Raw genomic sequence first — 15,695 nt, forward strand, 5'->3', positions numbered from 1 at the left:
TACACACACACGTAATATTATACATGTTGGTAGATCGTATTGCAAATAACAATTTTATAGAATTATAATTACAATTTTATTAAAATATATACTTAATAGCAGCGTCTTCCCATGTCATTAACATTATTTGTAAACATTGATTTTTTTACATTGATCAGAGGATACAGTATGATTTAACCATTCTTAAGTTGTTTTTCATTCTTTCATTATCATACACAATTCTGTAATAAATATTTTTGTGTATGAACTTTTGTCTACATCTTTTTAACTGTTTCTGTGGTAGTGAGACTTCATATTGTAAAAACTGGATCAGAGAATATAGATATATTTTTCAGCCTCTTTGCTTGAATTGACAAATCTTTTTTGAAAAGGATTGTACCAGGTTAAACTTTGACCACTTAACATGGTTTCATCACAGTTGTTTGCATTACCTGTCTCTTTCCGCTGGAGAAAATGAAGGTAGACCTAGTTATCTTGTGTTCCTTAGTTTTGTTTTTACCTAGTCATCATTGCTTCTTGGTTTAATTAACTTCATACCCCTTAATGTTTACATTTCTTACTTTTACTCTTTCTTTAACAATTCAAACACATTAGAAAAATTTCTAAGAGCCTTTTGGATTTCAATTTTTATTTCTTTAGTAACTAAGGTTTATTTCCATCAATAATGAAGATGATAATACCAACTAATGTTTATAGAGCCTTTGTTATATGCCAGGCTCTGATCTGAGAACCTCCCACGTACTCATTTGTTTCCTCCTCATGTCCGTCCTGTAAGCGGGTGCTGTCGGGCATAGAGAGATCAAGTAACTTGTCCAAGATCCAACAGCTGGTAAGTGCCAAGATCAGAAGCCAGGCCATCTTGCTCCAAAGCCCATGCCCTTAACCACTTACCACCATTACATGCACTGGCCTCTGGTAATTTATAAGTGTGGGGTTGCATTGCTTTTCTTTTTTCTGTTCTGTTCTTTTTTAGCTTTAGCAATCTGGTTGTGTTCAGGGGGTGTTATTTAATAGTTTTATATTACACACATGGTTGAGAAGACAAAGTATGTACAACGTAAGACATTTGAGAACACTTAACAAAGCAGCACATCAGGATATGCAAGACTACATAGGGAAGATTAAGTATTATAGTACCGAGTGGCACCTGGAATGTTGGATCCTCTCCTTTCCTCTTTTCTCGTCTCCTTCAACAGATGTCACAGTAGAGGAAGGATGGCTTCCTGGAGACATTTTGAGCCAGGTCATGAAAGGTGCGGTAAACTTGAGTGGAGGTGTGCAGCAAAGAGGGCCTTGTTCTGTTTGCTAAAGAGCAGGATTCCTGTTATTGTGCTGTTTTTTCTTTGTTATGTCTGTCTGGCATTAAGGTTCTCTTGGGCCGTCCAGTAGGTCCCTATCAAATGTATTTCTCTGTTTCCTCTCTGATTTGCTTGAGTAGCTGTGGGAACGGATTGAACTGATCACCTTTTAATTTCTTTGCAGGTCAACTGAAAAAGGCAGCAAGTTGGTTGTTCAAGAATGCTGAACCCCTGACGTCTCTTTCCCTGGCCTCTAACAGCCGAGAGGGCCAGGTGGCTGCACCGGCACGGTTGATCTCGGGCGTGGAGATGAAAGCTGAGAGCGTGTGCATCTGCTTTATCGATGACTGCATGGACTGCGACGTCCCTCTCGCTGAGCTCACCTTCTCCCGTGAGTGCTCGCCCGACCCTCGGGTTCATCGAGAAGATGTGCAGTGAACCACTGTCTTTTCTTCACGTTGTTCATGCTCTCCCGTACTTAATAGAATGGGAGAAATTTAGATGATGGTTTTACATATGTTTTCCATTATTTGTATTTTAAAGAAACGTGTATTTATTTGCCATATGTGGCCTTCAGACCATGGCTTGGGAATAATAGAAATTGTCATTGATGAAATTTCTGTTCTATTAACAGCTCTAGTTAAATAATTCCTGATCTCTCCATTTTGTTTATCTTTTCGTGTATCTAAAGGTTGTAGGGAGTACTGTTATTAAAGGAATTTAAAAGATAAGCTTAGAAAGTAATGTTTCCAAGCTGTATGTCTTTTGAAAATTAAAAACACAGAGGCTCACCAGAGTCTCCTCCGTAGGCCGGGTAGGAGGTGAAACCCTATTCACCTGAGAGCCGTCCTTCAGCAGAGTGGAGACCAGGGCAGGAGGGCTTTATCCTCAATCGCATCTTTGCAAGCTGTGCCAGATGAGGCTTCTGAGGAGAGTAAAGGAGAATCTTACCGATGTGTTTACTTTTAATTTTCTTTTGTTTTGATCTTGCTAGCCTCTTTTCCCTTCAAGGAAAAGTTGGTTCTGGGGATTTAATTTGACCTTTTACACATTGTAGAGATTTTCTTTTTCCCTGTGCTTCTAGCCGCCACAAGGCCCACTTGGTTGAAACTAACAACTGGAATTTTGACTGTTTCCATGAGTATCTTTTCTGCAGAAAATAATTATTTCTTATTTTTCTACGGTAATCTTGAAATTTTGAGCTAATATTTATGAAGGCATGACTGTTCTCATTACTCTACCTTCTTTTCAGATATTCAGGTAGAAATGTTTTTTAATGTTCCCACAGGCCTGAGATACACCTGGATGCTGGGGCTGGTATTGGTCGGGGGGCAAATGAGGCATTTACCTCATTCACAACATTTAAAAGGGTACCACAAAACTCAGTAATTAAGATAAATGATATTTTAATGGAGTATTTTTAAAAATCAGAATTTATTAAAAAAAACCATGATGAACAAAATATCAAATTTTGATACATCTGTGTGTTCTCCTATAAGGTCATCAGTGGCAGCTGTAACTAACATCTCTTTGTTTTATTTTTATTAAGGTAACATCAGTTTATAACATTATATAAGTTTCTCGTGTACAGTATTATATTTCCATTTCTGTATACATTACCGTGTGCTCACTACCAAAAATTTAGTTCCTGTCCATCACCATACAGTTGATCACCCCCGCTCTCGCCCCTGTCCCTTCTCCTCTGGTAACCACTACTGTTCTCTGTATCTGTGTGTTTGTTTTTCTAACATCTCTTTTATATGATTTGTCAGCAAAAGAAAGTTTTGGTTGTTCCCGCCCTGCCACTGCAATAAGATTTGCTTTCATTGCAGGTCTGAATTTTCTGCAGCATGTAAGAACTAGCCCTGAAGGCTATGCCCACTTCACCCTTTCTGGAGATTATTATAACCGTGCTCTGTCAGGTCAGTATAATTATCATGGGATTTAAAAAATACACTTCGACATTTGCCTGGGCCTATTTCTACATAAACTCTACATGAGGCAAAGGGGTGGGATAGGACAGGGAAAGGTGAAAAATAAGTGACTGCACAAGCACGGAAGATACAGATTTTTCGTATTTCTAAGAATATATTTGGTAAGTCACAACTGAATTCTTTAAAAAGAAGTTTTGGTAGTTAATTCCTTTTCATCCTGGAGTTTGGCTTATTTCAGAACATGAAATTGCTCAATTGTGAAGGATCATTCGTCTGGCCCTGATAGTAGCTAAATTTCAAGGGAGATTTAAGCCCATAAGCATTTTAAACTTCAGGCCTCCTCACTCCCTCTTGGACTTGTTTGTCTCATCAGAAGAGTACTGAGTCAGTGACAATGTATAACCTCCCGTACCTACTCCCTAGAGTAGGACACAGTTGATCAGGGCAAGCTGTTCTTCCAGAGACATAAACTTGGATATACTACAAGGCATTTTCAGGTTTCTTTCCTTCCATTGGAAAGACCAAGGTAAGGGCCTATACAGATGGACATTCAGGAACCATCCTGTATCAGGGCTGAATAGTTTGAGCTGCGACGTTCTTTGCTTAAGAGAGTTCTTCGTAGGTGTGGGTGGAGTAAACCAAGTTGTGTCGAAGAGGGGTTGCTCCCTTGATGTCATTGGAAAGTTAAGCTTCCAGTGTGTTGTGCTGCTGCTGATTGTTCTAGAGTACGTGTCACATTTGATTTTATATGTTAGTTAACATTCTCCCCTCTCTGATCTGGATTCACTTAAAGGCAACACTCTTATTTCCTAATTGTTCAAAATGTTTAACTTTAGAATAATGGCCCAAGCCTTGCTAGTTAAGAGAAAGTTTTACAGGGCATATGGTAGCTATTTTTTTGAGAATCATTTATTTTCCCAGAGCAAATATTGCTTACTTTTAAAGTTGCATGAACACATTCAGGTCACTAGTGCTAAATGGTGTGAGGAGGTGAATGTACCGACATTATGCTACATGTTAGATTGGACTTGTATTGGTAAATCACCTCATCTATGGCCAATGGAGTGTATTTAGAAAACTGTTAAAAATTAACTGGCCTTGAAAAGTTGTCTTTAAAACTACAGTGAGATACCATTTTTCTCACCCAGTGGACTGGCAAAAAGGAAGTGTGACACTACTAAGTATAGTGAAGATATGAGCCCTAGAACTCTTACTTCCTGCTGTCAGAATTGTAAATTGGGACAACCACTTTGGAAAACAGTTTGACATGACTTAGAAGCATACTCAGCAATCCTTCAATATACTTCTTCTAGACCTGTACCCTAGAGAATCTCCTGTCTATGAGTACAGGGAAACAAGTACAAGACTGCTTCCAGAGTGGTCTTCCTAATAGCAGCAGAACTGGAATCAAGTGAAATGTCTCCTAGCAGTAGAATAGATAAATAAACTGTGGTATGTTCATAAGTGGATTACAGTTCAGAGGTGAAGATAATGTACCACAGCTACATGGCATCAGTGTGAGTGAATCTCAAAGAATGCTATTGAGCAAAAATAGAAACTTGCAAAAGAATACACACAGGGACTTCCCTGGTGGTCCAGTGGTTAAGAATCCCCCTTCCAATGCAGGGGATGCGGGTTCGATCCCTAGTCGGGGAACTAAGATCCCACATGCTGTGGGGCAATGCAACAAAGATCCCGCGTGCTGCAACTAGGACCCGATGCAGCCAAATAAATAAATAAATGGAAAAAAAAAAAGAAAAAAGAATACACACTGTTGGATTCTGTTTATGTGAAGATCCCTAACAGGACAAACTATGTATTCTTAAGAAATGTATACATAGGTGGTAAAAGTATAAAGAGCAAGGAAATGATTAAAAATTCAAGCTAATGGTTACTTGGAGTCGGGTAGAAGAGGTTTGGTGGGGAGTGGTACTCAGGGGCTTCAGAGGCACATATAATTTTCTGTTAAGCTGAATAGTGAGTCCGTGAGTGTTTGCAGTAATCTTATTCTTTAAACCATACATATATGTTGTTTATATATAACTTTTGTACATATGACACATTTTAAAATAAAAATTTGGAAAAATTTAAGTTAATGAATTTCAAGTATACCTATTTATTCAGCCAATGGGTTCTTGATGTAAGCAGGGTAATCAAATTTAGTAGTTACTTCAGCCGCTGACACTATTTTTCCAACCTGAGTCTGAGACACTTTTTTCTACTTGAATATGTCAAAAACAGGTCCTGCCTGCTCTTAAATAGAAGAGGGCACATACCCTCTGCCTTCCTTCCTCCCATCTCTGGGAGACCATGGTTGGGGTGCATGTATGCTCTTGTACTCATGTCCTTGAGACAGCACAGACATTTGTAAGGTGACCTGCAGCTAAAGATGGTGTTTCCATTGTGAAATCAAGTTGGAAATAGAAAGCTATTAGCTATAGTTTGTCCTTGCTGAGCATTTGTGAATGGTGTTCCCCTGTAAACTCTTGATATCTGCTGAGCAGATGTCTTATTTCCTGTGTTCTTTTAGGCTGGGAGCCATTTATTGAGCCCTGGCCGTGCTCTGTATCCTGGCAACAACAGGCAGCTAGTCGTCTCCATCCTCCGCGGCTGAAGCTGGAAGTCAAGGCCAAACACCGTTTGGATATCAATATCACCTCTGTACTAATTGGTGAGTGGAAAGCTGTCTTTAGAACGTTGTTACCTTTCTGTGTGTAAGTCCCTTGTCTGGAAGACTGTTATTCCTGGTTTAACAAATACTTGGACCCATACCAGACAGTTTACTTATCATGGCTGCTTTCCTGGTAAACCCTAACCTGGCCTCATAATGCTTCTCAACCCATAGCTCTGGAGGTGGCATCCCATATTAATCCTCTCAGAGATCAAGCAAGAGCTTAGACTACATGGGAAACATTCATGTCCATGACAAACTTTCTCCCCATGATGCTTGGTCACTGGGACTTATTAAATGTCCTAGAAGTGAGTTTAGATTCGTTTCTCTCAGACTATTCACAGAATAATTCTTAAAAGGTATAATTTTGATTGTCTGTAGCAGGGTAGGTTGCTTGTGCTGTTTCCCATCAAGTAGCATGTTGACCTAACTCTGAAAATCACTGAGTTAGAGGGTTGCCAAGCTAATGGTGTGTGTTCTGAAAGTTTCTTTGACAACACTGAAATGTACATTCCTGGATTCGATGTAGTGTGTCAGAATCTTGTCTCTATACTTGCCTTTATATCAAAAGAAGAGTAACATTATCATACAGTCAGGCAGTGCCTACTTACACTATGAAAACTGCACTCGACTCTTTGAGTTACTGATCTACAGGAGCTGATCTTTTGTAACACGGTAGTTACCTCTGAGTGATAGATAACACATACTACAGTTGTGCCTCAGTATCCAAAGGGATTAGTTCCAGTACCACACCCCGTACCCCTCACCCACCCCCCACCCAAATCTGTGGATGCTCAAGTTCCTTGTAATAAAATGGCCTAGTACAATGAATGCAGTTGGCCCTCTGTATCCGCTGAAAACCCACAGATAGGGAGGGCATACTACATTGAAAATCTGTGAACTTTCTTCAGTGTATGTGTTGGGTTGAGGCTCATAGAATATTCATTGGCTTATTCCATGTCCGACTAGGATGGAGAGAATGTATAGTGAAATGGGACTGTAAGTTTATTGATCCCCAGATTTTAAAACCACTGTTATTTCATTAATTCCACCAACGTAATAGTAAATTGATCTCATGATTCTTCCATATTATTTTGGTCCCCATGTTATTTCTTATATAATCTGTTCATCTGGAAGTTTAGATAAAGTTTGGGACTCTTCTTTGAAAAGCTATAGTAAATGAGAGCTAACCTCACAAGAGTTCTATTGATATTTCTGATGAGTATCTAATTAAAAATATCTTCCAAAAAGCATTCTTGTCAGTGGTAAAACTGTTCTTTTTTTAACCTTTAATTCCTTATTCCTAAAACTGTGCTGAAACCCAGAAACATTGCTGTGACCTCTTAGTGTTTAAATAAATATCATTTCTGTAGCTGAATATTGGAGCTGAAAAACAGAAACTAATCATTCTTGTTTTAAAAAGTGTAGTACTCTATAAATGACCCAATTTCATTCCTTTTTATGGCTGAGTGGGAAGGAAATCCCAAAAAAGAGGAGATGTGTGTATATGTATAGCTGATTCACTTTCCTGTACAGAAGAAACTAACACAACATTGTAAAGCAACTATACTCCAATAAAAATTAATTTAAAAAATAAATAAAAAGTGTAGTGCTTTAATTAGTATAAAAGGTCTTTATCCAAGTGTGGTGTGTAATTATTTTGCTCTTCCCGTTATAATTCTCCTCTCAAAAAAGTAAAACCACTCCTGGACAGTTGTCAGCTGGATTTCAGCCTCCTGAGTTTGGTGGTTTTTTAAATAGCCTCCTACTGGTCTTTCTGTCTCCAAACCCTGCCCCTTAGCATGGCATGTCATGCTCTTCACAAAGCAAGTTGTTCTCTTTTCTAGACTTCTTTGCTATGTCTCTGTACCCCAGTATGTTGTACCAAGTCACACCAAAGTATTCAGTGTTCCCTAAATGTGCCATGTACTTTCATGTCTTGAAGTCTGCATATGCTGTTCTCTCTGTCTGGAATGTCCCTGTATCCCTAATCCTATTGGTAACCCTACCTATTCTTCAAGACCCCGAACAAAGGTCCTTACCTCTCTGAAGATTGCCGTGTGCTTTGGTGTGTATTCTTCCACTTCTGCCAGAGCAGAATAAATCTTCCCCTGTTCTGTGCTCCCATAGCATTTTATTTGTATCTTTGTTTTAGCTCCTTTCACATTGTGATATAGTTTTGTGATGATGACTGTTTTGTTAATGTTAATTTCTTCCAGTGGAGTATGAGGTTCTTCAGGGGACCAGCTTTCTCAGAATCCAGTGTGGTGCCTAGCGTTTAGTCAGACATTCGATAAAAGCTTGTTTTGCTGAATTGAAGTCATCTGACTTGAACACGCAATCCTTTCTACTTCTGTTCTTAATTATCTTTGGGGACTTTTTTCTAGACCAATATATAAGTACCAAGGAATCGTGGATGGCAGATTACTGTAAACAGGACAAGGAAATAGATTCAACCACATCGGAAGACTGGATGGGCTCTTCAGTGGATCCTCCATGCTTTGGACAAAGTAAGATTTTTCTCTACAAATGTTTGACTAAATCACCTTTGACCTACAGAGCCATGTTTAATTGAGAAATTCAAATAGAACCATCATTTTCTATGGAAAAACCTACGGGAAATTCTGTCTTCTGTAGTTCTGTTTTAGTCTTTGGAAGGGACATTTTTTCTGGCACAAAACGCTGAACTCTTAATATGAGCTCTAGTTTCACCATTGTGGGAGAGGAAGGACCTGCAGTATGCAATTCCTAAGTTCTGGTCATGTGGCACGTGAACTGGGGCACCTGGAGATGCATCAGGAGTGGCCATTGGTCAGTTTGTGTTTTACTCATCAGAACATTTTAATTGATTGGACTTTAAGAACATCTTTTCCGTTTTGTAAATCTAGAAACAGAGAGGTTGGATATATTCTTGAAGAGAGGGAGGGTCGGCTCCCACGTGGAAGCAAGTGTTTAAAGGGGGGCCCTGTATTATAAAGTAGAAGAGAATTGAATACCCAGCCTCTTGAAGAAAGAGGAGTCAGTGTGTTCTCTGTTAACGATGTTTTCTTTCCTTATTTAATGCTTCGCCATGGAGCTCTGATTTCCTCAGAGCTGGGGAGATTGTGATGGCCAACTGCGTGGTCCTTAGTTGTTCCACAAGCCATTGTCATCCAAATTCAACTCAGCCCCAGTTCTTTCAGTGTGGTTTCTTTGGGGAGTTTTGGCTGGACTTCACATAGTTCATGAATACTTAACTGTTCCATCTGGTCTGCAAACGTGTCATGGGAAGATGGATTTTCTTAGTGTACGAAGTATTTGGTTCGTCTCTCCTCAGGGTGTATAAATGGACTTTCTATCTGCCTTGTACTTCTCGGAGGAGGGACAAGGACACGTCAGCTCTGCTTGCTCTCTGTATTCCCAGGCTGTTGCTTCTGAGTCTCAAGGCCATTGCTTAGGAGCCAGGGCTTTTCAGATATCATCAGCTTCAATTCTGGCTCCTCCTCTAACCTTCCCAATTTGTGTGTCAAGAGAATGTAACGTAGTCTACCCAGAAGACTCTGAATAATCTTTGTAATATGTAATGGGTCCTAGAGAATGTGTTTCTAAAAACATTATTCATGCAGAGGGATCTTAAATCCAGACTCAGTGCAAACACTAGGAAGGCCAAATCTTCAGGATTCTGATGAAGGAGTTTTCTTTTGTCCCTCTCCCACCGCTCCCCTCCCTCTTTATTTTAACATCTCTTTTTTTTATAGTTAATGAGCTACCTTATCTATGTTAAATGCCTGCTAAATTAAATCTGGATTTTTATTTACTTACACATCTTTATGGTTACTTAGGCTTATAAAGGTGTAATGTATCTTTTTTATTAGGCATACACGAACATACCTAAATTTCCAAACCTCTTTACTTATTAAGAATTCTTGGATGGTAGAATAGCAGATGGGATTGTATTCTCTTACTAGGTCTACTAAAATAATTGTTGGGCATTCGTTTTGAAAGTCAGGAGGTTTGAATCTTGTTGAACTGATCACAAACCTTCAGCTCTTATTTAAGAATATTTAGTCACATTCCCCCCAAATTTGTGTATTTTATTCAGGCCAGCTTCAAAATGAGCCCTTGACTTAGAGGTTCTTAATATGAAATTCAGCCTAAGGGAGCTGCTGATTTCTTACTGTTCCTTTAGCAGGGGAAAGAAAATAATGGCCTCATTTTTGACATAATTATTGGCTTTGTTCAGGAAGGGCTGAGATTCTGCAAGTACACCTGGGTGGTATGGCACCTTAATTATTAGTTCATTAGTTTTGTATTCAAGGACATTTTGTGGAAATACCAAAAAAAAAAAAAATTCTAAAAGCTTCCATGTTTAATGTATAATATAAATAATACCGTGAGATAACTTCTCAGAAGAGATTGTTGAAACTTGGAACACAGACTGATTCTTTCCCTTGAATTTTTGAGACCTGTGGGGGATTAGCATTCTACTGCTACTGCCTTTTCCAATTGGAATGGAGCGACTCCCACTAAAATCTGTACTGATTGCTCTTGGTAACTTTTCTATGCCATGTGAGAACATACATGCTTTAAATTAAAAATCCTCAAAAGGCTTGTCATTCTGTTCAAGTGACTGTGAGTACATTTTCTTTCCCCGATTGAGAAAAAAAAGGAGCATGCTCTGTTAGCACAGCCTCCACATTAAAAGCCAGCATAAAAACTGTCTTGCTCACCTTGTCAAGTACCTCCGTAGCTCTCAGTAGTCACTAAAGGAATGAGCCTGTAAGTGCATGATGCTTGCTATTTTTGTACTGTACTCTATTTGTGCTTATGTTCTGGAGATGTCTTCTTTTTCACTATATTGATTCTTATGCTCTAACGTTGTCTCTCCTGTCTACCAGGCCTCCCCCTTGTCTACCTTAGAACTAGGAGTACAGCCAGTCTGACTAACCTAGAGCACCAGATCTATGCTAGAGGTACAGTATAGCCAAGCGAGGGCTTGCTTTATTTTCCTGTTTTAAGAACTGCCTTGTACATCGATTTTCCGTGAATATGGGACCTGAATGGGGGTATACCCAGTTGTGAATACTTTGCTTTAGTAACAGGAGAGATCATTTCCAACTAATGGACAAAGTGGCATCTTATATCAGAAGGAAGTGATGTGCTGATTCTTATTCTGTCTCTTCCATCTGCTTTAACCCTTAGTGGAAATGGAATCAACTTCACAGTGAATGATGCAGGAGCATCCAGTGTCAGTTAGAGGTGATGTCTCACACTGAAAAGCAAATGAATGGAAGAAAACCATCCTCCATCAAGCAGTGCTACCAGTCTTTATTTATAGAATACTCAGTGAATGTTATTCTTATGGTAATGCAAGGGGCTCGTGGAATAGGAGCTATAAAGATCAGGAATAGAGCTAAGAAAAAAAATTTCTGGTAAATAATTGCTTAGACACAAATCTTTTCTTTAGAAATGAATTGAGGTTCTTAGGAGGTAGAAAAGAGAATGTTCTTTGTTTGTATCTCTGATCCTTTAAGGTTCCTTGACTGGTAAGTAAATACGAGGGGAAAACATCGTAAACATCAAGGAATTAGAATCCCAAGGTGTTCAGTTCTTCATTTGTTTGAAGGAGTGCAGTGTAATTTGAATGATTTATGCTTATGCTTGGCTAACACCACCAGGTCCTGGGTCATGGTCTATTTTGTAAAAAGGGCCTTTTGAGCTTCCTCTACTAGGAGTTCAGAACAAGGATTTTAATGTGTGGGGGTAGTATTATGGTTTTTTTCTGAAAGTTTTACCAGGATGGGTGTTCGTGGGGAGGGCTCACGAGGCCCAGGATCCATGGATTTATACTTCTCAGCTTTTCTGTATCTGTTATTTCATCTTTCAGGCTAAGCGAAGCATCATTCCTTTTTAGCACGGGGACAGGAGCTCAGAGAAACTAAGTAACTTGCCTCCATTCACATGACTGGCTAGTAGCAGACCTGGGACTTTAATCTATTTCTCATGATTTACAAGCCAGGTCCTTTCTGATAGGCTGAGCTGCTTACATAGCGTAAGAACCCGCACTGTTTATAATGGCCACATTGCCCTGGGGAGCAAATCCGCAGGGGCAGACATTTCCTCAGGTGGAGCCATTTAAGCTGAACTTGGACATGAGGAGCTTGGGGTTCTTTCAGCCTATGAACCAATTAGGTCTGGTTGCTAGAGGAGGTTTTCTGAGGCCACCAGGGAATACTGTTCTCTTTGGTGGACTTGGGAAGTTCTTTTTTTTTTAAGTTTTTTCTAAAATTATTAATTAATTTATTTTTGACTGTATTGGGTCTTCCTTGTTGTGTGTGGGCTTTTCTCTAGTTGCGGCGAGCAGGGGCTACTCTTCGTTGCAGTGCGCGGGCTTCTCACTGTGGTGGCTTCTCTTGTTGCAGAGCACGGGCTCTAGGCGCAGGGGCTTCAGTAGTTGTGGCACGCGGGCTCAGTAGTTGTGGCTCGCAGGCTCAGCAGTCGTGGCACACGGGCTTAGTTGCTCCGTGGCATGTGGGATCTTCCCGGACCAGGGCTCGAACCCACGTCCCCTGCGTTGGCAGGTGGATTCTTAACCACTGCGCCACCAGGGAAGTCCAGACTTGGGGATTTTGTTCTCTGGTGCTGTGCCCAAGGCAAGTACACAGTTGATATGGACCCTAGTGTGGAAGATGTCAGATCTGTCCTCTGGTGTTGAGTTTGGATTTGTGAGCACTCCGTGTATTTTTATCCTCAGAGAGGCAGGTTGCTGAGGTCTCTGCTGGTATGTGTAATCCACACAAGAAGCTTGGGGACCTTAGCTGTGTGCCTACCCAGGCTGCTTAATTCCAAAGCAATACACTCGTGAATATCTTTCTATGGATTCCTAGCACTTTATTCTGTGTTACGATGTGATCAAAGCCGTGTGCCACCTGTTCTTTTTAAATCTAATTTGCAAATGGAAACTTTGAGTCTGGCTCACAGTGGGATATGAAAGCACATCTGGCTTCTTTTCCTCCTGGGCCCTTTATCTCCTGTAATAAAGCAGAGCAGCTCTCGCTTAGGGAGAGGGAAGTGCCTTTCAAGGTGCCACAGTGAGCACTGTTTACCCTGCTGACAGCTCTTAAATTTTTTACTCCCCCTCTGCTCTTGTCCGCAGCCTCACAGCTACTCCTTAATGTTCAACTTGATGAACACTAATTTTTTTTTTTTTTAAGCAAACCTTGGAAACTAAGTGAGGCCATTGGGGTGAGAAATGGGCATATTCTAGGCAGAAATTATCTTTATATGTATCTGGGGTGTCTCTGAAAGCTAACCACAGAATTGTGGGAACACGCTGGAGACCACTCATTTACTTAGACACCCCTGAGCTGTTGTTCTTACCAAGACAGAACTCGCCTTAACCTGAAGTGGCTTGTTGTGCAGTGTTCAGAGCACTAACTTCTGAAAACTTGAGAAGCTACAAAGGGAAAACAAAAATGTCATTACTTTTTAAAAGACATGACGCTGACTTATGATATGGCCCTGTGCTGTTCTCGAGAAGTGGGAGAGGCAGGCCCTGGTGCAATTTGCCTTCTTCATTTCACTGGCAGGAAACATGCGGTCCTGGAAGACGAATTGAATTTTGCTATGGTGTTCTCAGTTGGAGATTGCAGTCACCTCTAGATGTCATTTTCTCCACAGCTGCAGACCATTTGGGTCCCGGTGTTTCTCGGGCTGTCTTTGTGCTTTAAAGCCAGACACACAGTAAGACTGGGCCTCGCCCTTTTCTGTTGGTGGGGCATGTGGTGTTGTTGAGCACATCAGCCAGGAGGCTCCCGGCACTGGGTTGCTGCTTCCTTTGTGGTTCCTGCTGCCACTCCCTCTTTCTTTGTGTGGCCAGTAGAGGAAATGCAGACCCTGGAAGGAGCCGGGGGCCTCTGCGGCGGGCGGGTCCCCGGGCAGCCCCCCGGGCAGCCTGGGCACCGGAGCGCCTTCCTCAGCCTCCCCTCTGACTGCTTGCAGTGTTTAGAGTCAGGTCACAGTCTCCCTAGAATTTGATTACTTACAGTCTTGTATTGATCAGTGTTTCTTTCCAGTTTCCCTGGTGAGAAGCTGTTTTGTGAAGGAAATCATATTTTGCGCTCCTCTTGTAGTCTCCGTAGTCCCCGCCTGATAGCAGATGGTGGTGTTACCTGTGTAAAAAAAAATGAGCTCAAAATTTTATTTAAATAGCTTTGGGGTAGTATATTTTTGATCTTCCAGGGAGGAAAACCCACAACTATTCAGATAAGAGAATAGGAAAGAATGTTTTCATTTTGTTAAAATATGCATAATATGACTCAAGTGTAACTCTTATATAAAAGGAGGCTTCCTTAAAGTACCAGTGTTTTGGACAAAGTGATACAAGTACACATGATCTATCTTGCCGCAATTTAGGTTGTCCATTTAGACTGTATTTCTTGGGAGTAGTGGGGATCCATTTCTCTTTCTTTCCTGATGCTAGCCGTATTAGGTCTGATGCCCTTTTCTGAGATAAGGCCCATAAGAGTTGTGGGAGAATTGTGGGGTGAGAGTCGTGACACATCACAGTCAGTTGTCGGGGGGACCGAGTCATCTCGTAGCAGGCGGCAGAATACATGGAGACATCCCACTTGGCCTGTCAGCACACCTGTGGCGGTTCCTTTTTTTCCTCTCCACCTTCAGCTCCTTTGCGCAGAGACAATTTGGGGCACTGTCTCCAGGTATGGGGAGGGTGTCTGCTGCACGGGCCAGGGCACATGCTGACGGCCTTCTGTTTGCTCACAGCAGAGATGAAGGCCCCAAAACGCCGGCAGCCATTCGTCCCTTTTGCTCTGAGGAATCACACGGGCTGCACTTTGTGGTTTGCCACCCTGACTACCACGCCCACCAGGTAAGGAACACTGAATCTGTCACCTAGAGCCATCTCTGCCACCAAAGGCTCCTGTGTACCAGCCCAGCAGAGTAAGGTGGGGCCTCCCTGAGGCTCTTGGGATTGATGGTATTTGAATCAATAGCTTGCTGTCTTGCTGAGGTCTACGTTGGAGGTTCTGGTTCTATGTAGAGTCTGTAGTCAGAGAAGCAGGTCTTGAGTCTGAAGTATCCAAATTGTGATCTTGATCCTGGTATCCATTTGTTTTTAAAGTAAAAGTTGAGCAAATTAAGGATGTGAAACAAAAGTCATTCCACCCTTTCTCCTCGGCCCCCATTCTACTCCCCCTTTTAAAACAAGCTGTATATGGTTATTAAGCCAAATGTTTTGCCCATTTTTCTTCCACAAGGGCTTGAAAACACCTCTCATATCCCCTCCCCCCCCACCCCGAATTATCTTCCAAACCTAAAACGCACTGGAGTCCAGATGGAACTGGATGGAGTTAGGAGAACAAATGAGAGTCTACCTAAGCCAAGTGAGAACGTTCTCTTACAACTTTCTGCCTGCTTAGACCTTGGCTCAACTTGCCAAATGCAGGCTGATCTTTCCAGTGTAGGTAATAAAGTGTATGAAATGAGTAACAGAATCAGCTGATTTGAGACCATATTTCTCCCACCTCCACCAAGTATGAGAATGCTCTAGAGGAGACATCTTTGTTTTTTAAAAACAATTCAGGTCTGTTAAATTCTAGATAGTCACTTAAATACTACAGTTAAAAGTCATGACTAGTTTACATCACCCTCGGTGTACCAGACTCTGCTGCTGGTGGCAGGTGACTATGCAGTGATAGCTTTTAGCTGTTTCTAAAGTTTCGGTCATGAAGTTTTGATCGATCATGAAGATAACTTGAGTTACTGACCTTTTAGGTCCTCTTTTACAGCCAG

The 15,695-nt window shown here is 41.1% G+C and overlaps 1 protein-coding gene across 7 annotated transcripts in view; it reads left to right on the forward strand.

Moving 5' to 3' along the window:
- The window catches only part of VPS13D (vacuolar protein sorting 13 homolog D), a 244,855-nt gene that overhangs the window by 80,870 nt on the left and 148,290 nt on the right, over positions 1-15,695 (forward strand). For 5 of the 7 annotated variants that reach the window (XM_079912392.1, XM_079912395.1, XM_079912396.1 and 2 more), the window contains 6 exons: positions 1,483-1,689; positions 3,131-3,220; positions 5,763-5,903; positions 8,291-8,413; positions 10,781-10,855; positions 14,670-14,772. In XM_079912392.1, coding sequence (XP_079768518.1) covers positions 1,483-1,689; positions 3,131-3,220; positions 5,763-5,903; positions 8,291-8,413; positions 10,781-10,855; positions 14,670-14,772 — 739 coding nt within the window. Of the gene's footprint in view, positions 1-1,482; positions 1,690-3,130; positions 3,221-5,762; positions 5,904-8,290; positions 8,414-10,780; positions 10,856-14,666; positions 14,773-15,695 lie in introns of all 7 variants that reach the window. The other 2 variants (XM_079912393.1, XM_079912394.1) reach the window with 2 other exon arrangements.

Source organism: Stenella coeruleoalba, assembly GCF_951394435.1.
Source record: "Stenella coeruleoalba genome assembly, chromosome: 1".
Lineage (NCBI taxonomy): Eukaryota > Metazoa > Chordata > Mammalia > Artiodactyla > Delphinidae > Stenella > Stenella coeruleoalba.